The following is a 25,236-nucleotide window of genomic DNA, read 5'->3' as shown; positions in this document are numbered from 1 at the left end:
AGCAATGTTCTCCAAGCTGGAAATGCCTGCCCTTGGTGGACTCATGAAATGGCTTAAGGGTCCCAATCTGTTCATGAAAAGGTCAGTGGGACTGACCTTGGGAGACAGGAGGAAGAGCCGCAGCCTAGGCAATGGTCAGATGAGAGGCAGCTGAGCCCGGAGAAGGAATGGGGGCCTGGCAAACATCTCAGAAGGGACCCCCCCCCGCCCCCGCCAGTTTCTTGAACTGCAAAGGGAGATGGGGGGAAGAGATGTACCTTCAGACTTGCCAGATTCTGTTAATATAACCTCACAATAAAGATAGGGCTGGCATTTCTGGGCGTGCTTCTTGTCTGGACTACCTCACAAGGCCGACAGCTCATCAGCCATCCCAGATGCAAGGAGGAGTGATAGATGAGCACCCGATCCAAAGACTTTGGCTTCTGCGGCTTGGGAAGAGGATGGTCTGGGGAGAGGGAACGTCCGCGCATCGTTACATACCGTTGTACACCAGCTCGGCAAATTTCAAGGCCAGACCTCGCTTGACTTTCCTCACTTCGCGGTCCATCGTGAAGGCCTCTATGTCCAAGTGAGCGTGATAGAGGATCGTTCCGGCCGGAGTCTCATAGACACCTAGCCATTTCATCAAAGAGGAGGGGGAAAGGGTTGGGGGAAGACAGAGGAGGAAAGAGAATGGAGAATGAGTCCTAAACTGTCACGAAATGACAAAAAATAATGATTCGGTTGACAGAAGGAAATGCAGTCCTGGCTCTATTCAGTCTCAGCTTGCCATAAAACGCAACTGTCATTACAATCCCGCTGAGGCCGAGACAGTCCACTCCGCACCTTGTGGAGAAAATTTCTAGATTCCTCTTTTTGAAGAAACACTCCAGCAAGGCTAAATGACAGGGTTTAAGAAGGCGATTCCCCACCGATGGATGCCCACCAGCCTGGGGCTGAAAACCTGTAATTAAACAACCACGCAGGGCAAAGTCATGGGGGTCTGGCAAAAAAATCTTCCCTCTCATCTCTCTCCCCCTTTACTCTTCCACCAAACAAGAAATGGGGGGGAGAGAACCCTCAATAAGCAGTGAAGAATGGAAAACCACAGAAACAGGAGGAGGGCTGCAATCTACAGTATTTTCCTTCCCGGAAGACCAGATTTAGTCCTCCAGGGTCCCCCAAGGTTGGAAAACACTTTGCACGTGGAAAGCGCCATTCCCTGTCGAGAACCCGGTATCAGGGACTAGCAGCGATGGGCTTTTTGGAAGGCAGTTTATTCTTATTTGCTTGTTTATTAAATCTGTACACCGCCCGGCCCCCAGCAACTCTGGAGCTTGGATGGACTCAGGCACTTTTGCAATGGAAAATAAAATAGTCCCGGTTTGGCCCTTTGGTCCAAAGCTCTGAAAGTCACGAGGGCTCAGCAGAGTCCCCATGTGCAGGAGCACTATATCCCTGAAGCAAGGGACAAATCAGGACTAAGAGTCAACCAACCAGCCAAACATGACGACCGCCTTTGATTTAAGGTACGTTAGAAACTGTCTTCAGACAGCTGTCAGTCCACCCAACTGGATTCAGGCATCGGTGCAAGTTGGGTTTCATCTTAGCAGCTTGTCCAAACCATGGTGGGTTTGCTTCGTGGCATAATATGTCACACACATTCAGACTTGCAGTTCTGTTACTGTAACCTTACAATAAAGTAGGATTAGCAGTCGTATCTAGTAACATATGGCTGCGAGAGCTGGACCATAAGGAAGGCTGAGCGAAGGAAGATCGATGCTTTTGAACTGTGGTGTTGGAGGAAAATCCTGAGAGTGCCTTGGACTGCAAGAAGATCAAACCAGTCCATCCTCCAGGAAATAAAGCCAGACTGCTCACTGGAGGGAATGATATTCAAGGCAAAACTGAAATACTTTGGCCACATAATGAGAAGACAGGACACCCTGGAGAAGATGCTGATGCTGGGGAGAGTGGAGGGCAAAAGGAAGAGGGGCCGACCAAGGGCAAGGTGGACGGATGATATTCTAGAGGTGACGGACCCGTCCCTGGGGGAGCTGGGGGTGTTGACGACCGACAGGAAGCTCTGGCGTGGGCTGGTCCACGAAGCCACGAAGAGTCGGAAGCGACTAAACGAATAAACAACAAGCAGTCGTATCGGGTTTCCTGGCCAGGCCTACCTCGAAGGGCTGACATCAATCTTGCAAGTCGCAATCCGCTTCCCCCTCCCTCCCTTGATCGGCGGGTCAAAACTTCCTTTAGACGACGGAACTTCCCAGAGCTGCTAATTACGACTATGGCTGCGTCTTCACCCAACATGCTTAATCAGGTTAAAGATCTAGTCATTGCGTTCACGCAGTAGATGAGGCTGGATTCATTTCTCCCTCGAGGTCCAAGAGGAAAAATGGATGTAGAAACAAGAACTACACAAACAAATAAATTAGGTGACGGTCGCAGGGGCAGAAGGAAAGGACCACAGGGAAATGGTCCGTAAGACTGTAAGCTGAGAATGCCAGGGCAGTTAAAGGCCGCAGCCCAATTAAAATTAGAATTAAATAGCTATGCCAGTGAAGACTTTTGCCTGCCTTTCTCGCTGCTGCAACTCCAAGCTCTTGCACAACTTTAGCTGTGAATAAACAAGGGGCTTCATAAGAGACTGGTGGCTTTGGCACAAGAGGGAGTGAAGAAGGGGGATTCTTTTCCTTTTAATTACACACCAGAGAATATATGCAGGTAGTCCTCACTTAACAACCATTCATTTAGTGATGTTTCTGACTTATAACAGTGCTGGGAAAACCAACTTGTGACCAGTCCTCGCACTTATGACCACCATGGCATCCCGTGGTCATGGGATCGCGATTTGGGCACTTGGCAACCAGTCTGCATTTATGACTGTCACAGCATCATGTGGTCACAGGATTGCCATTTTCAACCTTCCTGGCCAGCTTCTGGCAAGCAAAATCAATGGGGAACGGCATGATTCACTTAATGACCATGAGGTTCACTTAACGCCAACAGTGATTCTCTTAACAACCGCAGCAAAAAAGGTCATAAAATCGGGTCGGATTCGCTTAATGACTGCTTCGCTTAGCAACCAAAATTCCAGTCCCACCTGTGGTCATTAAGCGAGGACTACCTGTATATATATTATATATATTCTTTGCAACCATCTGGTAGCAACTAGAAACCTTAGATGTGAACTAAAAAAAGAGCAAGCCAGCTCTAGCGAGATCTGCTGTGTCAGAAAAAAGATCTCTTCCTCTGGGGATGTTAAAGTTAATTTAGACTGATAAAAACCCGGTGTTTTAGCGTTTGCATATGTGTGTAAGCCCTCATTCAGTCTTTCCTTTATGCATTTCCCCTTCCAATTTCCCCCTTCCCCCCCCCCAGCCATTTTACTCAGGAAAAATAAATGCAAATAGAAGACACCTTTTTTTCCCACCCACCCCCCTTCATCTTCCTCTCGCTCTCTAATATTTTTGCTTGATCGGTGGCAGGAAGCTGCAGCTAAAAAGATAGCAGTTTGGAAGCCAAAGTAATATTTTGGATATTTTTACTCCCCTTCCCTCTCCTCTGACAGTCAAAGTACTAATCACGGCGCGAGAAAGAAGCAAATGATAGATGCTCTTCCTGTGTTACTATGCAAGAGACAAGAGATCCCTTCAAAAGTGTCACTCTGCCATTCGGAGTGTCAACTGCATTTCCCTGTGTTTACAGTAAAAAGACAGCAGTGTCAGAAGGCAAAACTCACCATATTTCAATCGCGCTGTAATTGCTGCTAGGACAGATTGGTGGGGGAAGAGAGAAAGAAATGGACCGGGGGGCGGGGGACTAGAGATATTCAGTGCCAGACAGCTACCGCTACTTACGTTTTTCTAATTTGCCATTGGCCCGCTCAAGTTGCACAAAGCCGTTGCGGCTGCCTTGACATGATCCATGGTCCTAGCTGGGGCAACGCCCGCTCGCCCGGGAACCTCTGCAAGAAGGTCAGCCTTGCGAGGGCGTCCAGACCGAACATCCAGAAGTGCTTGCTCTATCTTTATGGTAAGGTTACATTAACAGGGTCTTGCAAGTCTGAAAGTATTTCTCTCCCCGCTCACCTTTACAGCCCAAGAAACTAGGGAGGGTCCCTTCTGAAATGCTTCCCACACCTCTTTTTCCTTCTGCGGGCTCAGCTACCTCTTATCTGACCATTGTCTAGTCTGCGGCTGTTCCTCCTGTCTCCCAAGGCCATTCCCACATACCATGCAGAGAAAGTGTCAGCCCCAGACCGGGAACCCAACTCCACAGGAAGGCTGAAACTGGCTGTCATAACAGCATCTTATAAGTCAGATTGTGCTGTACCTCCTTCCCCTTCTTATACTCCAGTGAATGAGGGAGGTGTCTGCCTGAGTCACTTCTGAATGTTATCTCACTGCTCTGGGCTTAAAAAATGTTTCAGTCCCTTTTGCCTAGGGAACGTTTCCTGCATATCTCCATCAGGATCATCTTCCTGACTCTCTAGAGAAAGAGGAAAAAATACCTTCCTGCCCCAATGTATAGAGAGCAAGGGAGACAGCCTTGAAGGGAATATCCAGACACTTTTCTGAAAACAACGAGGACAAAAGCATTCCTTAAGCCCTGAGACCAGAGACAGTATGAGAAAGAGACTCAGCTGGTTCCTCCCTACCTCGTTGGGGTATAAGAGGGAGGGCAGGCAAAACACAAGCAGACTTGCAAGATTCAGTTTATTGCCTATCTCAGTATATTTCTGGTCTTCCTGTGGAATGTGTTTCCTGACCTGGTCTACCTCAAAAGGCTGACACAACCCCACGGCAAGAAGAAAGTGGCCTGATTTCCCTAGTCACAGGGACCAAGGGGTCAGGCCTGCAGAATCTTGAGGCCGAGGAAGGGTGGAAAAGCTGTTCATGCTGAAAACTGCAAGGTTCTCCCATTTTTGTGTCATGCAGCTCTCAGCCTAAAATCAACAGCTGTCAGCCTTACCAGGTAGACCAGAAGGGAAACACGACCAGATGAGCTAATTCTATTTTATTGTAAGGCTACATTAACAGAATCTTGCAAGTCATAACAAGTCATACCATCGTAACAGCCAAGTACAATCCTCCCTCTGCCTGCCTCCTTTAGAGCCTGAGAAACTAGGGAGGGTCCCTTCTGAGCCTCTTGCCCCACCCACTATCCAGCTGAGGACTCAGCTATCTCTTATCTGACCATTCCCTTGGCAGCGTCTCTTCATCCCATCTCCCAAGATCTTTCTTAGATTGGCTAGATACCATCATGGGCAATATGTTCACCAGTTCATGTGCAACTCTCTCAAAAAATTCTTCCCCCTGTGAACCATATGGTTGGATTTGTACATTTTCTGGGATCAAAGACCACATTCCATCAGAGACAACCAACTAGGCTGGATTCTTACACCTCTACACCACAAAAAAACCCTAAGTAAGCTTGGTGTACTGTGTGAAGATCTCTCTGAAGCCTTTCACTAAGCAGGCTAAATATACAGTACTGTGAACCCAGCTGGTTAGGATTAGACAGACAACCAGTTCCAGATGGTGACTTCCCTCTGACAGCAGGACCTAGTCAGCCTCATTATCTGGGAGAGAAGAGGAAATGGAGATGCTACTCCTGAAAAAGGAAATAGATCCCTTGAAGAACCATCCCAGAATTCTTTCGGCCATCCCCAGATATGTTAAGAGATGGTTTGTTGATGGCCGTGTGTTGTGATGGCCTCTTTCACCCAACTTGATTCCTTTGCCAAGACAGATTCAAGAAGATGGCCTTGTTATTTAGATACTGGGCCTTCACAGACCTGGCACTACCTGAATAGCATGACTTGCCCAGTTTTGGATATAAGCCATCATAGTTAAAGACAGCCTGTTTGCCAGGCAGGCAACGTATAGGTTGGTTAAGGTCCTCATGAACCTCAGGCTACCAAGTCCATTCTGGTTTAGCATGTGGTGCGAACCCAACCTATATGGTTAATGTATGGTTTAGTGTGTCATGCCAAAGCAGAATATTGGGCTGACTGAGTATGCCATGGATTACATGTTATATAAATACGTTAGAGCCCCTGGTAATGTACATGGAGGAGAACATTGATCTCTTACCTCTTGACTTCATCCCAATAAACCGATTCTCCACAATATCAATACGCCCAACGCCATGCTTGCCACTAGAGGAAAGAAGGAAATAAGAGATGCTGTGGGTATATTTTCTGAATCTGCATAAAAATGGGGTCACACGCACGAGCCAGAATTCAAAGGATGAGACCAGCCTTCTCCAGGTTAGCCATTCTTCAAATGTGTGGACTACAATACCCAAATGCCCCTGCCAGCTGCCACACGGCCATTGCTGAGGCTTCGAGGAACTGAAGGGTGCCCTCTGGGAGGTGCCGACTTCACTCCCCCCAGAATTCCAGCCAACAGGGCCATTGCTGAAAATTCTAACGTTTCTGTCGGTCAAGGAAGTGAAGACTGTGTTCCTTCAAGGCATCCTCTGAGCATTTTAGAATTATCATCCTAGAATCCATAGCCAGCACTGGAATTCTGAGAAGGCTGGCAGCAGTATGTTCTCAAGATGCTGGGGATCTTTTAAAAATACAGTTATTATTATTTATTAAACTTCTGTACTGCCTGAGTCCCAAGAAATGGCTTGCGTGCCAACCAATAGTAACGTCCTCAGCCATGGCTTCCCCCAGCAATGAAGAGCTGTGGGCCGGGGCTGAGTTTGGGCTCCTGCATGCTTTGAAGCCCTTTCCTGGATCTGTAAGTGAAGGACTGAAGAGACCCTAACTATCTTAGGCCAAAGGTGTCAGCCCTTCGAGGTAGTCCAGGCGGGAAACCAATGCCATGAGCACTAGCGCTGGTACTAAATAAGTAAATGTATTGATAAATAAATTTGATTTGATAAATAAATAAACAACACTACCTTTATCGTTAGGTTACAGTGACAGCATCTTGCAAGTCTGAAAGGACAACTCTCCTGCCTTTCTTTTACTTCCCAGAGAACTAGGGAGGGTCCCTTCTGAGATGCTTTCTCCACCCCCATTCCTGCTGTGGGCTCAGCTGCCTCTTATCTGAGATGGCTCCTGCCTCTCAAGGATATTCCCAGAGACCATTACCAAAGGAGGCAGTTTTTTTGGCCTCTGCCTAAAATCAAAAGCGATTCTTCTCCAAGCACAATTCTGAGTTTTCTTTAACAAGATTTATTGAAACAAAAGGGATGGAGTATGGATCTCCCATATAGACTGCTGTAATACACTCTACATGAGGCTACCCTTGAGGAATATCCGGAAGCTTCAGCTGGTCCAGAACGCAGCCGCACGGACAATCTTGGGGGTTCCAAGATTTGCACACGTAACACCTTTGTTGCGCGAGCTGCACTGGGTTCCAGTTTGCTTCCGGGTCCAATTCAAGGTGTTGGTCATTACCTTTAAAGCCCTGCATGGCACAGGACCAGGATATCTGAGGGACCGTCTCATCCTTATTACATCGGCCTGGCCCCACCCGGTCATGCAGGGAGGGCATGTTATGGACCCCATCCGTAAAAGAATTCCACCTAGAGGGGTCTCGGAAGTGGGCCTTCTCTGCTGTAGCTCCCACCCTTTGGAACATCCTCCCCCCAGAATTCCGACAGGCCCCCTCGCTCCTGGACTTCCGAAAAAGATGAAAGACCTGGTTTTGCCAGCAGGCTTGGAATGGGAGGGGGAATAGTTATACCTGGGGATGGCTAGCGTCCTAAGTGATTTTGAGGGGCCTATTACACTCATGGACTGATTAAAACCTTTTGCCATTTAGATTTTATTATATTTTTATTGTATTGTATTGCTGTATTGGAATGGTTTTAAATCTTAACTTCGTTTTATTGTAAACCGCCCAGAGTCCCCCATGAGGCGGAGATGGGCGGTGAATGAATGAATGAATGAATGAATGAATGAATAAATGGAGTTGCAAGAATTCAAACAACTGTGCTAGTTTCCATTTGGAACCCATATACCCCCTTGGCATTTAGGACAGAGCGAAGACTTTTTAATGTTCTTTCTAAAAGCCTTCCGGTGATCTGGCAAGGGGGTAGGTCTCTCAGCTGATTACCAAGAAAGGTTGCAGCTGGCTGTTTACATAACAGATTCCTGAATCTTTAGAGGTCTGGGAAGCAACTCTTACGCTGTCAATCAATTTAGTTCAATATTGCTTCGACCAGGAGCACCTAATCTGGACCTTTCAGAAAAGATGAGGCTAGCTAAAATCTGGAGGGGGCTTTGAAAAGTCACTGCTGAGCGCAGTTCTGTTTGTGAGCATTAAACACATGGGAAGTCAATCATTACACGGTGTTTAATACAATTAAAATTAAGTCATGTAACGGCTTGGTAACGTCTCAATCCTATCTAATTTGAGGGATGACATTTCAGCATACCATTCAAAGGCCATGGGGGCAATTCAGCCCCCCCTCGACAAAATAATCAACAGTCTTGGTTTACAGTGCCCAGGTTCACACAACCACATGATTGAATTAGCCCCACTGTCTTGGTTCACAAATGCACTTAACCCAAAACAAGCCAACAGACCGTGTTTGCATCATCCCAACAACAAAAACGCTCCAAGGTTAGAATTAACAAATGCAGGCATGGGGTGTTGTGTGAACCCAGCTCATGAATAGCAATGTTTTTCCAGAGTTTGAGACACAAGTCTTTCTGGGGGTGTTATGAAATTAGGCACCAACCAGTTAAACTCAGCTGCCCCTCTTTCTTCTCAAACTTGGCTAGCCAAGAATCCAAGTTGCAATGACAATATGGCCGTTCTTCTCACCATTGTGAGCTCCGTGCCCCAGCGAGCCTGTTGGATGCCTCTCTTTTTTCAGAAAAAGAGAAAGAATTTAGCAACCCGTGTTAAGAACCCGGGGCTTTCCCAGATTCAATCCCCAACAAGGAATTAAATTTGCACTTTTGGCACAGAAAAGAGATGAGGAGGCTCTGCTGTGGTTCTTTGCAAGGAAATGTATGGTTTAAGTTTCCCGAATTTTTGCCTGACTCTGTGGCTAGACATTGGAATTAGAAGACAGCACTTGCCATGCTGGGGGTGGGGTGGGGGAAATATCCAAATCACTTACGCAATTTCGTTCAGGTAATTGAAGAGCTCCAGGGAGGCATGGTAAACAGCCCCATTGTTCACATTTGTGACCTTCACGGGGACACCTGCCAGGACAGAAAAAAGCTAGATTACTGTAGAGTCCTGGTGCTGCTTGAGCTTGGCTGTTGGCTTGCAGACGTTGCATGACCCAACTAGGGAACATCATCAGTGCTGGTGAGGGTGGGGTGTGCTCCCTGTTTATATTCAGTAGCTCGCCCTGCCCATGTTGGTTTGGTTTTCCCCTTGGCAGTTCCTTGATTAGGGTATTGTTTTATGCTTGATTGTTTGTCTAGCGTTAATCCCCATTTATCTGACAGACTCGACCACAATTTCAATGGGGAAACTGCAAGCATCCTAGACCAAGCCAAACCCCCAAACACCAGGGAATTCCTGGAAGCTCGGCATTCAGACAAATAAGCCATCAGGAGATACAAAGAAATAACCCACATTTACACTCCACTCAAAAGAGGCAACAAAACGACCAGGACACATCCCTTCCGGCAGCCAACACCCAGGTAAGCAGGGATTAACACCAGAAAAACTATCAAGCAGAATCAAGCAGACGAACAATCAAGGAGAAAACAATATCCCGATCAAGGAACTACCTAGGAGAAAACCACACACCCACCAACACTGGCAGGGCAAGCGACCGTATAAAAACAGGGAGCAGATTCCACCCTCCCTCGCACTGAAGATGCTACCTAGTTGGGTCGTGAAACGTCTGCAAGCCAACAACCAAGCTCAGGGAGCACCAGGGACTCCACAGTTCAACCCCGAGCTCCAGAGATTCTCTTCTATTGGAAAGCTCAATTAACTTGGCAGAAAGGGGAAGGAGGCAGGGGTCTGGCCCACCGAGGGGTAAATTTTGCTAGCTCTCAGGAGGTGCCGGCAAGGTGGAGAACCCAGCCCCCCCCCATCACCTTATTAACGTCAAGAGCCCCTCTTGAAAACCGCCCTCCGAAGCTGTTAAATCGACGTGACAGATATGAACTCCAAATAACTTCTCACAAAGCTGGGGATAAGCCGCTGTGCTCCAAAAGCATTTTAAAACATTTGGGGTACACTGGGGGGGGCGGCAGAGAGAGAGAGAGCGCGCCCTGGTACAATATGAGGCTGGACAAATCTCCAGAGAAAAGAGGACTGGGGGAAAAAAAGCCATAAAAATCCCCCCCCCATCTACCACCAGTCCTTCCCACACGCCCTATCGCTGTCTCTTTTTGGGGGGGGGGGCAGAGTTGGAAACTGCAGCAAAGGCTCCGGCTAATTAAATTTCATGCCTGATCATTGTTTGGAGAGCGAGCACCTTCTGTTCCACCAGCCAAGGGGGCCCGGGATCGGCTGAAAAGGGGGGGGAGGAAGAGGGGGGCAGACCTGCCACCCACAGCCCCTGTAATGGCTTGGCAGACAAATCTCATCTATGTTCCTAGTTATCCGCCTGCCAAGAGTGAATAGGGGCGTCTCTCGGGTCCCATTGTGGCTCAGGGATGAGGGATGGCTCCATGAATTAATTATTACACCTTTCTCTTGCGGTGACAAGGGGGAAAGAGGGGTTCCCCAACAGGGAAGGGTGACGGTGGCCGCCAAACAGAAAGACAAGGCCTCCCCCCCCCCCCGTCCCCACTTCTCAAGCAGGATGAAATGAGCAATAAATGTATATGGAAACAAGGCGTGGGCAGCTGGGGGGAAGCGCCACAAAGGCCGAAGGAGGAAAGGGACCGTTTGTGGCTAATCTGTCTTCCATCTGCCCTCCTTATTTCCATAGAGGGCTTTAGCTGGGGCTAATCAGCCCTCAATAGCCGCCTTTCTAGTCCTCATGACAATTCCCGCTGCGTCTGGAAGGTCTCCCTTCATTCCGACCGGCTTGCGAGCGGGATTTTATTTAACTTTGCAAAAAGGGGGGGGGAGAAAAAAAGTGGGCTATCAGGCGTGAGAGTTTATCAATTTGGTTGTAAATGACTATTAAATAGAAGCTCCCGGCGGTAATGAGCCCTAAATCTCATTTTGGCTGGCAGGGCCGACCCTCCCCGGTTCATCTGCTTCCCTTCCATCTCATTGTCACCTTTCCTGGGGCTATTTGATGCCAGCGGCCTGGCCTGGTGGAGGACCAGCCATTGTCCCCCAAAGCTGCTTATCCCTTTTAGAAGAGTTAATAATTAGATTAGGACTTCAAATAAATTAACTAAGAGGTGGAGTGAGGATGGGAGGGCAGAGAGAAAGGGGTGGGGGAAAGAGAGAAAGATAGTGTGTGTGTGTGTGTGTGTGTATACAAGATCCTTAACTGGTGATTGATTTAACCCATTTTCTGGGTTGGCACCATAAATGATCCAAAAGTCTTGGTTCGTGCTACATGCTAAATGACACACACACACACACACACACACCAAGGATGGGTGGGGGGGAACTAGCACTGATACCAGCCAAATCCAGCCCTTCTGATGCATCTGCTATATTTTTAACTGATCCAATCAAATGCCCTCCGTTAAGCAAACTTGACCGTGTGTCTTTTGTCTCTAAAAATCCACCATCAGCAATTAAACCTCCTGAGTTATCTTAGCTTGGGGAGAAATGAAGAATTTATCTTCCTGTACCAATTAATTTATTCCCGGTGTTATTGAGCGAGGCCTGTAGGTTGGGAACTTTTAGACCGGACAAATCTAGCAAACTTTCTTGTGGATGAACAGGTGGGGTTTGAAGCTGGCAGAAGTTGTGACAGAGCGGGGATTGCTGGGGGAGAGATATACATCAGAGCCTGGGTCTTGTATCTAGCATTTAACTCATTCTAAGCAGGCATTGGGTCCTATCTCTTAAATGAAATTATAGGAAAAGCTTAAAGGCACAGTTTATCTATTCAACCTTTATGCTGAATATATATTAAGGGAATATATTCAACCTTAATTTATTCTACCTATATGGTGAATGTATATTAAGGGAAGCTGGACTGGAAGAAGAATGTGGTTTTAAAACCAGAGGAAGAAACATCAGTAACCTGCATTCTGCTGATGGTACTGCCCTGATAGCCAAAAATGCAAAGGATCTACAAGCCCTCGTACTAAAGTCAAAGAGCACAATGAAAAAGTGGGACTAAAATTAAATATAAAGAAGACTAAACAGATGACAACAGGTAGAACAGCCAGCCTTAGAACTGACAATGAAGATATTGAAGTGGTGGAGAGCTTCTGCCTTTGAGGATCAACCATCAACAGCAAAGGAACCAGCAGTCAAGAAATACCACAGACTAAGACTTGGTAGAGCATCCATAAAGGCCTTGGAGATCTTCAGATGTTCTGATGTGCCTGTGCCTACAAAGATCAGAATCGTGTAAGCTTTGGTATCCCTGTGACGCTCTATGGAAGCCAAAGTTGGACTTCGAAGAAGCAGAGGAGGAACAGCATTGAAGTCTTTGAACTTCAGGGTTGGAGAAGACTCCTGAGATGACCGTGGGCAGCCAAGAAAACAAACTGATGGATCATTGAACAAATCGACCCAGAGTTGTCACTTGAGGCACAAATGAGCAGGCTCAAATTATCCTACTTTGGACACCTTATGCGAAGACCCAATTCTCTGGAGAAGGCTCTGATGCTGGGGAAGGTGGAAGGAAAGAGAAGAAGAGGACGACCAGCAGCAAGGTGGATGGACTCAATTTCAGCAACAATAGGAAGACCTGAAGGACCAGGTTGGGGACAGATCTTCCTGGAGAAGGTCTAGCTATGTGGCTGCGAAGAGCTAACTCTGACTTGATGGCTCATAATCAATCAATCAATCAATCAATCATTTTCTGCCCAGGAAAGCTCTACAATTCCCAGAGAAGTTCATAATCTTAGGAAAGGTGGAAGGAAAGAGAAGAAGAGGATGACCAGCAGCAAGTGGAGGAACTCAATTACAGTGGCGATGGGGGCACTGATGGAAGACCTGAAGGACCAGAGTAGGGACAGATTGTCATTGAGAAAATCTATCTACTTGGTCTCTAAGAGCCAAAAACAACTGGATGGAACATAATCAATCCATCACTTGATAGTCATCTGCTCACACTTATTTATAAGATCTGTGAGAATTCCAATCTTGAACTACAATGTGAAGTGGCAGATCCCTTCTAGAAGAGGGATTAAGCCAGGCTGAGTTATTGCTCCTGGATAACTCCAACTGCACATTAATCCCATGGTTGATCATTTCACTAAAACAAAACTTCATCCTCTGAAAATGATAAGAATGCAATCTATCGCGATTGCCAGGAAAACTAAAAAGGAACATTTTGATTTTAATCTTCTTCTGCAGCAAGCAACAGCTGCAGTTAAGCTGCAATTAAAACTAACATCACGATATTGTCAAAAAGACCCCAAAACCTGACCAGGAGCATTAATGGGCAGCAGTTTGAGCAATGTTTAATCTTCCATTCACTGGAAATCAAGTAGTGCATTTTTTTAAGGCAGCCCATCAGACTCAAAGCCAGAATTTTGGCTTTCTTCGAGACCTCAGGAAGTTGAAATATTCCCACCACTATCAAATGACTTATCAACAGGACTCTAAAGGAAGAGAAAAGTGGGGTGCTGCAAAAAATGCTGCTGGGGGTGGGTTTCCCCCCAGTTATTGTGGGATATTATTGCCGTCAAAACAAACAATTCATGTCATCCTAGATAGGCACATAAAAGGAGGCGGAGGCTTGTGGAGATTTCCCAAGTAATTGTCTAGAGAGAACTTTGTGAGATCACTTCCTTCGTCTTCACCAGGCATCCGATCTGAAAGCACGTGTTATGTCTGAGCTCTGCAACTCAGACTCCATTTTGGGGCTAGATATTCTACTTTAGTAATTTAGTTAGTACTTTAAATCTGCCTTGACTTTACTACTGCAACTGCTGTTTCGAAACCTGGATTATGTGAGTAAAGATACCTTTTACTTCTTCACAAAACTGTGTGATGGTTATTTTAGGAGGGATCAAAGGGGCAATACCAGGAAAATCCAGTTTGCCAAAAAGCATCCTGGATTATTGTTTTCCAGAAGGTTAAACCAACCTTGTCTGATGCTTCCAAGTCCATGCTGCAAAGGATGGTACTCTGCTAATCTCACTCACGTGACCAAGAGAGGGCGATAACTAAATAATATATCCTTTCTTAGTATTAAAATCCATTCCTTCAGTTATCGATTGGTTCCAAATGGGCAGGAAGGGAAAGGCCGAAAGCAGAGACCTTCAGACATGTAGGAAAATCAAGGTGGAGTCTCTCCAATGGGATGGCCAGAACTAGTCACATAATCCCCAGGTTGCATGATAATTTAAACCGCTTCTTTCTGTAGAGTGTTCACTTTCACGTGCTTAACCCCTTCCTTTCAGCAGTTCTCGCGGAAAGCTGTAACGGCCCTCTGCTCAGTGAAAGATTCCGACAGATGGGGAAGATGTGACGGAAACAGCAGCCAGGGAGGCTGAAGAGGAGGGATGGGGACCAGACAATCCTCTGTCTCTCGGTCTGCAGCCTCCCTGGCTGCCCACCCTTCCATTCAATCCCAAGGCGAGAGGTCAGGGGGGAATTCCTTTCATGGATTTTTCAGATGGGAAAGTGAGAGCAGCCAGGGAGGCAGCAGAGGGATAGAGGGATGGGGAAGAGACAATCCTCTCTCCAGCCATCTCCAGCCTCCCTGGCTTCCCACCCAAGGGGAGACCTCCAGAAGGATCTCTTTCAGATTGGGAAGGGTGAGCAGCCAGGGAGGCTGCAGGGGAATAGAGAGATAGGAACAGACAGTCCACTCACCAGCCCTCTGCAGCCTCCCTGGCTTCCTACCTTAATCTCAAGGGGAGAGACAAGGGTAGAAGCTTATTCAGAGGTGGAAGTGGGAGCAGCCAAAGAGGCTACAGAGTGAGGGATGGGGACCAGCCACTCCTCCATCTGTCTGCAGCCTTCCTGGCTGTCCACCCTTCCATTCAATCCCAAGGCGAGATGTCAGGGGGGAAGGCCTTCAAAGGGTTATTCAGATGGGAAAGTGACAGCAGCCAGGGAGGCTGCAGAGGGATAGAGAGATAGAAAGAGACAATCCTCTCCCTCTGCAGCCTCCCTGGCTTCCCACCTTAAGCCCAAGGGGATTCAGGGGGAGATGTGATGGAGCTTGGAGAGAAGGGCGTAGACAGTGCATTCCAGGCAGATAAGCATTCCCACAGCTTGCATAGTTTGGAGGGGGGGGCAAGGAAGAAAGTTAGACTAGTACCACCCTAGATTCCCAAGAGTGTTTTTCCCTTTGGCTCAGTTAAGGAACCTTTAGTCTGGAAAGATTTCTGTCTATGGTAGAAGCAATAAAGTGAACTAGAGTTGCATTTCCAACTCAGCATGGTTTCTTCGCCAATTTCCCCTGACAGGAGAGGCTTATTCAGATGGGAAGTATGGGCAGCCAAGGAGGCTGCAGAGTGAGAAATGGAGACCAGACAATCCTCTTTCTCTCTGTCTGCAGCCTCCCTGGCTTCCCAACCTCCCATTCAATCCCAAAGGGAGACTTCATGCTCTTCTTAGGAGGCTTTTCAGGAGGGGAAGTGACAGCAGCCAGGGAAGCTGCAGAGGGAAAGAGAGACGGGGAAGAGCCAATCTTCTCTCCAGCATTCTGCAGCCACCCTGGCTTCTGTCCAACCCCAAGGAAAGACATAATGGAGAGGCTTCTCCAACGGGGCTTTTTCAGATGGGGGGCAGCCAGGGACGCTGCAGAAGGACAGAGAAATGGGAACAGACAATCCTCTCTCCAGCCCTCTGCAGCCTCCCTGGCTGCCCACCCTTCCCTTCAATCCCAAGGGGAGACCTCAGGACAGTGTTGCTCTGAGTGGACCTCTCAACATTTGAAAACATGGATACCCAAGGAGGTTTTAGAGCACTGGAAAGATGTGCCATCAACACAACTGCACTCTTGTAGCCCCCTGCTCTACCTCCAACGCTCAGTTCAAAAACGCCACCAAGAAAAACTTCCAAGGATCCTGAGAATAAAGTAGAAAACCAGAAGCCCCTGGTGCAGGGAAACTTGGCAGATTTTGGAACTGGATTATTTCTGGACTGCTCCCATTTTCCAGAAGTACATAAAACAAAGAATGATCAGGACCAGAAGCCACCATTAGCTGTTTCCTCCATCCTTCCCTCCAGCAGCTTTTAAACCCATCTGAGCTGGTGGCCACTGCCACATCTTGTGGCAGGAAGTTCCACAAGTCAACAGTGTTTAAAAGAGCATCCTTCCATTTCTTCTCAATTGCTTCCCACTCCACTCAGTAGTTGCCTCTAAATGTGACCAAGTAGAATTAACCCATTCCTTTCTTCACCCTGGAGATGATTTTATAAACTGCTGTCATACCCCTGCAGAGTGGCACGCTTTCTAATCCAGCTGTATTTGCTCCCCATCAAAATCTGGTCTTACCTTTCTTGAATTCAATCTCTAAGATGTCCGGAAGGTCGGGAGCTGTGGCAGGATCTCTGGTCTTTGTGTAGATGCCAGGGGGAGGCTGGTTCTGTTGCAAAACAAGAAAAAAATCAAAGAAAAAAATCAAACAACTTGGTCCCTGCACCAGATTCCCCAAATGTGTAAATAAAGACAGAATAGCTAACGATGGAAGTTATGATACAAGCACACCCTGGCATGTTACCAATCTTTCTATGATGCATTTGTTTTCTTTTCTTTGTGAAGAAAAAGTCAGTCTTACTCTGTGGAGGAAGGAGGGACCCGGATTACTTTTGAACGGTTCATTTTATTTTACTGCCTGGTTGTCAAGAAGCCTTGAGAATTCCCCCAGTTCCCATGTCAAGGCTCAAACAATCCCCATTTCTACTTAAAACTAAAGTGCCAAGCATCTAGCCCTCATGGTGGATGAGATGAACAGTCACTGCTTACCTACAAGCCAGTTTCGATCATCCTGCTATGAACCTCATCTCTTTATGCTTTCAATAAAAGGTTTAGAAGAAATTATACAGAGGGATTTGAGACTCCGTCCACTGGTCAGCAGAATAATTCTCTTAAACTGAAAAGAATGGGATTTTTTCCTCTTTTTTTGCCACGCGGGAGAAGCCAACAAAGAATGATTGCATTTGCAAGTGATCCACATCTGGCCAGAGGTTGCCAAGAAGAAAGTTCCCCCCAATTTACCCCAATGCATTCCTATGGAAGGGGCAGCTGGCCAGGGGCTAAGAATGTCAGCAACTGCTCCATTCTAAGCCCCCTCCCTCCTGGTCACATGACCCCGAGCGAAGCATGTGCATTCCGTCCCATGTGTCCCCATGCACGCATGTGCCCCCCTACATAGATGCAAGAACAGAAGCCCAGAGACGTTCATAAGCTGCCATTTCGTTACACAGAAAAAACTATAAATGCCATAAAGGGTTGAAAAATATATTCCAGAACCCAGGTTTGGCATGCACACCCTACCTTGCTTAATATGAAACAATCGAGTTCCAAAGCACCAGCATCCCACGTTTTATTTATCTGCAGCAATGTCTTTGCACCAGGAAAGCACAGCCTGGAGGGGGCTTGGTACGTGTGTGCAAAAGTGCAAAGTTGCATCCAGAAAACCAGTCCTCCGAATCAAAAGCAATTTGTGGTATTCCAAACATGGGCATTTTCAGACCTTCACAAACCACTTCTGGTTCGGAGGATTAACTCCAGGATGGCCCCAGATCTGCTGGGAGAAAGAGAATGATCTGGAGTCCTTTGGAATGCCCCGTGAGGTTTTGTGAATGGCCCCACCCCCCACAGCTCCCAGTTGCGGAACAGGCGAATTTTGCCAAGCAACCAAATTTCCCTATCACGCACGCACGGTTCCAAAATTGGTCTAAAAAGGGTTGGCTGTCCCTTGGCTGATCGTTGTCAAGTTCCATGACCTTTCAAAGGAATGGTGTTGGGAGATTGACCAGGGAACCCAATCCATGAAATCCTAATCTAAATTCACCATTGAGGGCCCCATGCAACTTTTCCAAATCGGGAGAGGCAGATCCCTGGGACCAGTGTTCTCAGCGTCAGCAACTTTCAGGTGTGTGGACTTCAACTCCCAGAATTCCCCAGCCACCATGCTGGCTGGGGAATTCTGGGAGTTGAAGTCCATGCATCTTAAAGCATGCTGGCTGGGGAATTCTGGGAGTTGGTCCATGCATCTTAAAGCATGCTGGCTGGGGAATTCTGGGAGTTGGTCCATGCATCTTAAAGCATGCTGGCTGGGGAATTCTGGGAGTTGAAGTCCATGCATCTTAAAGCATGCTGGTTGGAGAATTCTGGGAGTTGTAGTCCATGCATCTTAAAGCATGCTGGTTGGAGAATTCTGGGAGTTGGAAGTCCATGCATCTTAGCATGCTGGTTGGAGAATTCTGGGAGTTGTAGTCCATGCATCTTAAAGCATGCTGGTTGGAGAATTCTGGGAGTTGGAAGTCCATGCATCTTAGCATGCTGGTTGGAGAATTCTGGGAGTTGTAGTCCATGCATCTTAGCATGCTGGTTGGAGAATTCTGGGAGTTGTAGTCCATGCATCTTAGTATGCTGGTTGGAGAATTCTGGGAGTTGTAGTCCATGCATCTTAGCATGCTGGCTGGGGAATTCTGGGAGTTGAAGTCCATGCATCTTAAAGCATGCTGGCTGGGGAATTCTGGGAGTTGGTCCATGCATCTTAAAGCATGCTGGCTGGGGAATTCTGGGAGTTGGTCCATGCATCTTAAAGCATGCTGGCTGGGGAATTCTGGGAGTTGAAGTCCATGCATCTTAAAGCATGCTGGTTGGAGAATTCTGGGAGTTGTAGTCCATGCATCTTAAAGCATGCTGGTTGGAGAATTCTGGGAGTTGGAAGTCCATGCATCTTAGCATGCTGGTTGGAGAATTCTGGGAGTTGTAGTCCATGCATCTTAGCATGCTGGTTGGAGAATTCTGGGAGTTGTAGTCCATGCATCTTAGCATGCTGGTTGGAGAATTCTGGGAGTTGTAGTCCATGCATCTTAGCATGCTGGTTGGAGAATTCTGGGAGTTGGAAGTCCATGCATCTTAAAGCATGCTGGTTGGAGAATTCTGGGAGTTGAAGTCCATGCATCTTAAAGCTGATAAGGTTGAGAAACACTGCCTTGGACCAATGCTTTCCTGATAAATTGCTTAGATTCATTTGTACTTATAGGATGGGAAATTCCTCTCAAATTGCCCAAATTGTCACACCTCTAGGCCAGGAGCAGGCCATATTATCTCTGGGCATCAGAGCGTCCAGTCACGTTAAGGTTTTATGGTTGTGCGTTTGATTGAACTCTTCCAGCTCCCAGAAGAGGCTCCGTGGACCTTGGAGATCATCATTCGAAAGCTAGTGGGGTATAGGGATTAAAACGTTGAACTGCACTAGGAAAAGCCAAATTTAAGGTCACCCTCAGCCATGGAAACTTATCGGTCCCTCTGAGGCAGTCCCTGTCTCTCACCTAACCTACCTTGCAGGATCATTGTGAGGATGAAACTCTACCACCACCCTGAGATCCTGGGGGAGAAGTTGGATGCAAACACAACCAACAAATCAATGCTTTGGAAAAGCTGCACGTTCCTCTAACTGGCTCTTTTTTAAGGACAAAGCCACACTTTAATTAACCAAGATGACCTACTTCAGTTGGACATGAAGGTGAGGCTCTGCCTATGCTGGTTGAAGCCCAACTCTTGGCTAGTAACAATAGTACCATCATTATGGTCCCTGACCAGCGTTATCTGAGCTAGCCTGTCTTTGCACACAGATCAAGCGCCACGCCTTTGCACACACGCCTGACCACACCCCAGCCCCATCCTGGCAGCTGGCACCTTTCCTGAATGGCCATAAGTTTGCCCAAGCCGAGATACAGAAACTCTGAGTGTTGCCTTCCCTGCGAGAGGAGAAGGCCGAAAGGGTCTGCAAACAAAGGACTAGTGAAATCAAGACAATTTTTTCCCCTCAACTTGATCTCATCTTCTTCTTCGACGCCCCCACAGCTGGAGACAGATAGTTCTGGAAGAAAAAGTCAGACAAGGAAGGGAAAGTGTGAGTTTTTTCAGGGCGGGGGAAGCAGCAAAACAGAGTGGGGGGGGGAGAGAGAGAGAGAGAGAGAGACAGCCATGGAGAAATGGGGGTTTATTCTGCATTGACCGAAAAACTAATAACTGCTCTTGACCTCAGCAGGTGATCCTGTAGACTGTGTTTTCTTGACAATGCCCCTGAGGTTAATACACCCAGGGGGAAAATAGAGGAACAAAGCAAAAACTCATTTTGAAAACACATCAACCTTTATGTATAAATATATTTCTTTCTCCCCCCACCACACCTTTCGCCAGATTTTATAGTGCAGGGCTGCCTCATCAGGGCTGGTGTGTGTGGGGGGGGAAATACCTTCTGTTCCCATAATTATTGTATGCCTCAAGCACTTTCGAGAAATTTCCACGTTTGGAGGCATGCGGGGGGGGTAGAGATGGGGGACCCATTTCTTTCAAAGTGGGGAGAGGGGAGAAGGGAAGAGCTCAGAAAAAAACAAAAATTCATGGCATCTTCTACTGTTCAACATATAGGTAGTCCTCGCTTAACGGCCACAATTGGGACCAGCATTTTGGTTGCTAAGCGAAATGGCCATTAAACAAATCCGACCTGATTTTACGACCTGTTTTGTGGTGGTCGTTAAGCGAATCACTGTGGGCATTAAGCCAACCATGCAGTCGTTAAGCCAATCATGCGTTTCCCCGTTGATTTTGCTTGCCAGAAGCTGGCTGGGAAGTCGAAAATGGTGATCACGTGACCATGGGACACTGTGATGCTCACAAATGCAAAGCAGTTGCCAAGTGCCCAAATCATGATCACGTGACCGTGCGGATGCTGTGGTGGCTGTAAGTGTGAGGACTGGTCGTAAGTCAGTTTTTTCAGCACCATCGTAAGTTTGAATCATCACTAAACAAATGGTTGTTAAGCGAGGACTACCTGTATTCCACTTGATAAAGAGGAGCGGGCTTCCTTGCAAGCTGCAGAGGCCCAAACTCAAAACTGGCTTAAACTTAGAAGCCAACTTTTAGGATCGAGCATAGCCACAGGCTGCCAATCAAGCTTCAGTACTGTCTGCATAAATTTGGAGTCTCGTATTGCCCAGGACCAGCCATTATGGATTAGATGCTACGCTTTCTGGCTTTACAGGCTGCATATACACTCCCACAGGTAACAGCTGCCTTCTGGGCACCGTTCAAAGTGCTTGTCCTCAGCTTTTAAAGCCCAGTGCCACCCAAATGAGCCACAGAGCCAGAAATTTAACATGAAGCCATAGAATTGTCTGTCTGCTAAGCTGCATTTGTACTGAACTTAATCTTGAAGCCAACTTTTTTCTCTTGGAGAAGCACAATGGTTTATCCCACAGCCAGGAAAAGTGGGCAAGTGACCAGAGGATCACCCCGGTCAAGGAAAGGCTGGATCCAGCTTCCATTCAGAAACTTCCAATAGTGCTAAAAGATTTAGGATGCAATTCTCCAGCTGGCCACAGGTAGCAGCCAAGAGATGCAGGATCTTCTTATGCTACTTCCATCTGGTGGTGGTTTAGAGTTTTGCAGCCCAGATCTGTAGACTTACTTCCAATGGAGGAAGAGCTCACTTGCTTTTTAAAACCAGCCAACCAACCAACCAATGCATCACTGCTACATCAGAAGCAACCTAGCTCAGAACACTGACTGGCCTCTATGAAAAATGAAAGATGGGTCCATCTTGAGGGGACACATCTCATGCAGGGATGACCAAAAGTCTAACGCACTTCCTCCTCAGAATGAGCAGCTCACGGATATCACTGGATGAGACTCCACTTAGACAGCTTGCTGGCTGATGTCCAACCAAAGCATTTATCCCATCAAACAGACACCAAGAACAGATGGGAGACAGCCAGGAGGACAAAGTGGTGGGACAGTGACTTAATTATTTAAACCATGTGGATCGATTTCCCTCAACCGGTATGAGAAGGTGTGATGTCACTGCGTTTAACCAAACCCAGAAGAATGGCTCCCTCCTGTTCCAGCACCCGGTCCTCTCCCCCAAAAGCAGCAGACAAGATGGGCATGAGAAATTTGAGCTTAGCAGAAGGGAGGGGAAGATCTGCTTCTAACCTGCCCACCGAGAGGGTCTGGGCAATGACATCACCAAAGACCCCAGGGCAAAACCCAAGGAAAGTGGAATCTTTGGTAGGAAAAGAGAAGTATGGCAGCAAAGTCCAACTGAGCTCACCCACTGTTGGTCCAATGGTGGCCAGAAGATTGCTAGAGATTCCTTCGAAGGTCATCAAGACAAGGGAAGACTAGCCATCTCCCTCATGCTTTACACCCATGTGTGGCCCATACCTTTCAACGCAATACATCTCAAACTTCCATCTGGGAATCATAGCTACTGATAGTTGATGTACCTACAACTTCTATTTCAAGAGGACAGATTCCATCGTAAAATTGGCCGCTGTCCTCCTAACCCTAACCAAGAAGATCTTCTACATCCTACTAATTCTTGTTTGTTGGGAGACACCAGAATTTCAGGAATATTCAGCTGGACTCAGGAACCCTTTTCTCAGTCCATAAAATCTGGACTGAAATCCAGGACTGGAAGAACATGGTGCAAATGGTGGTGGTGGGGGGCACCCCCAAATTCTGTAGAAATTAAAAGGGGAAAAAAGACACCAATAATGTGAAAAAAGCATGGCGTATTTTTTGCAAAGTATAACCAGGTTATGGATAGAACTTATATGGTAGAGCTACCCCTATAGGAGAGTTCTCGATCAACTTGGGCTCAGATTTATCTTCCTAAATTTTGTCTACCAATATTTGTGCTGGCTGTTCCGAGCACTTCTCACGTATAAAAACAGGTTCAAAATTATTTAGAATCAATACATGAGGACTGACTAAGCACACTCAGCAGTGCTGTAAGATCAGGTGAAAAAGAACAATTAAAAACTTGGGGGAAGTGGAATATCTTGCCTTGGCATTTTATCTGGATATCAAACCACCTTTTACTTCATCATGGTACAAACCACCATTATCGCAGTATGTTGACTCAACGCAAGGCCCACCATGGTTGGCTTAGGGCTTTTGATGACGTCCGCCTGGCTGATATCTTTGTGCAAATCCCAGAAGGAAGAAATGCTTCCTTTTAAGGCTCTGTGATGTGGGATGAACTATGGAGGTGGTTTCACAGAAAAGAGACTAGAATCAATGTTCCCAATGACTCCAAGCAAAGAACCAGTCCCCTGAAGGCTACTGGGGGTAGCAAATGCAGCAAATCATGATTTAGTACTTGCATCAGACGTCACAACATGACTGATGCAAATTGTGTCACGATCCCGTCATTTGTGCAGCGGCACCATGCATCCTTCTGATGACACATGACTTGTAACTGAGGCTGCTGGCTAGGTCCTTGGAGGCTTGATTGCCACTGGACTCAATGCTGCCCTCAATCTTTTAATCATTTGGGATGATGATGTTGGAGAAGCCACCAAGGTTCACCTATTATTCAGTATAGGAATCTCAAGTCAGCATCTCTGACAGCTTCGGCTTGACCACATCCATTGAAGGGGTCTTCAACCTCTCTAAAACAGTGTTTCTCAACCGTGGCAACTTTAAGAAGTGTGGGCTTCAACTCCCATGCTGGCTGGGGAATTCTGGCAGTAGAAGTCCACACACCTTAAAGTTGCCAAGGTTGAGAAACGCTGCACTGGATCATTGATTCCACTGTCCTTGTGCTCTTATTGAAGTTTCTTCTAACATCCATGTAGAACTTATCTGCCTGCAGTTAAGAACTCTCCTGGTCCTGTACTCTGAAACGGTGGGAGAAAATGGTGTTGACCACCTTGGGTGGGACACCTTTACAGGTATTTGAAAAACACGTTCTTCTCTTCTGTAGGTTAATTTGACACAGCTCTGGCACAGGACAACTTTGCGTCTACCTCCTTGACCATCCTTCAGCATAGGACAACTTTGCGTCTACCTCCTTGACCATCCTTCAGCACAGGACAACTTTGCGTCTACCTCCTTGACCATCCTTCAGCATAGGACAACTTTGCGTCTACCTCCTTGACCATCCTTCAGCATAGGACAACTTTGTGTCTACTTCCTTGATCACCCTTCCCATCCTTCTCCAAACCTGTTCCAGTTTGCCAAGTTTTTTCTTAAAATGGGGCCCAGAACCCTTGAGCTTAGATGGGATATAAATTTAATAAAGGCAGGATATAAAATAAATAAATAAAAGTATCTAAGCAAACCAAGATCGTTCTGAATTTTTCTTTCTATCATCTAGGGAATCAGCTCTTCTACCCAACGTTGGGCCCTCCACCAACTGAAATTCCCTTGCTTTTGAAGAAAATGGTGGCATCTACTCATGCTTGATGAAAAAAAAAACATTTTGTTGGCCTACAGCCAATTGTTTCCAAGTAACTCCACTCACCCAGCCAGCCATCTCGTGAAAGCGCTCCAAAGAGGCTTTCCACATTCAACATGAGCCCCATTTTGGAGTTCTAATGTTATTCATTTGCTCCTGTATGGCAATCAAACCAGCTACTATTCAACTAGAACATTGGAGTTAAGGATTGTGCTAGATTTCAGATTGCAACAAACAGCAGATTGCCTGTTCTTTTTATCCAACACACATTTGTGAAATGCAAACTGTAACTCTTCCAGCTGGCCTATAGCTCCATCAACAGAGCATACTAAGCCCAGAGCAGTTGGATGAATCAGCCACTGTGCTTTGTAAGCCATGATTAGTGGCTTGACACAAATAAACCCAGTTTGGGGGGCTCATTCAATAAACAGTGGCCAAAACAAACCAGGGCTTGGCCCAGTTGATGAATTAAAAACGTGCAGGTGACTGATTTCCATAGGAATGAAATATCTGATGCATCAGCAATGCCGAGAGAATCTATATACAGCCTGAACATACAAATACAGGCATAAGATGCACCCATACAGAAAATTAAAGATGGAAGGTTGCGTGACCTCGTATAAAGTAGAAGAGATTAGATTTTTTTTTCTCATTTCATTTTCCTTCCTCCTTAAATGTATCTTTAATGTGAAGAAAACCAACCCTCCTCCTTATTTCTTGCTTCCGTTGTTTAACACCGCAAACACAGGTACCCTCAAAACCCACAAATGGAGAGGGGGGGTCTGATTACATGGACCAGGGATTTCAGTTTTACATCTCCTGCTCTT

At 46.8% G+C, this 25,236-nt stretch overlaps 2 protein-coding genes across 3 annotated transcripts in view; one reads left to right on the top strand and one right to left on the bottom strand.

Annotated features, from left to right (window-relative positions):
- Positions 1 to 25,236, bottom strand: part of ASS1 (argininosuccinate synthase 1) — a 76,827-nt gene that overhangs the window by 22,026 nt on the left and 29,565 nt on the right. For both annotated transcript variants that reach the window (XM_063316076.1, XM_063316075.1), the window contains exons 9-12: positions 16,477 to 16,567; positions 9,085 to 9,169; positions 6,087 to 6,151; positions 481 to 612 (exon numbers count right to left, since the gene is read on the bottom strand). In XM_063316076.1, coding sequence (XP_063172146.1) covers positions 481 to 612; positions 6,087 to 6,151; positions 9,085 to 9,169; positions 16,477 to 16,567 — 373 coding nt within the window. The remainder of the gene's footprint in view (positions 1 to 480; positions 613 to 6,086; positions 6,152 to 9,084; positions 9,170 to 16,476; positions 16,568 to 25,236) is intronic.
- The window catches only part of PTGES (prostaglandin E synthase), a 377,050-nt gene continuing 365,663 nt past the window's right edge, over positions 13,850 to 25,236 (top strand). The window contains exon 1 of the mRNA XM_063316090.1: positions 13,850 to 13,975. The gene's annotated coding sequence lies outside the window, so the exon portion shown is untranslated. The remainder of the gene's footprint in view (positions 13,976 to 25,236) is intronic.

The sequence above is a fragment of the Candoia aspera genome, chromosome 16 (genome assembly GCF_035149785.1).
Source record: "Candoia aspera isolate rCanAsp1 chromosome 16, rCanAsp1.hap2, whole genome shotgun sequence".
Lineage (NCBI taxonomy): Eukaryota > Metazoa > Chordata > Lepidosauria > Squamata > Boidae > Candoia > Candoia aspera.
Note: the sequence above shows the minus strand (reverse complement) of the source record. Positions and strands in the feature narration are given on the sequence as shown.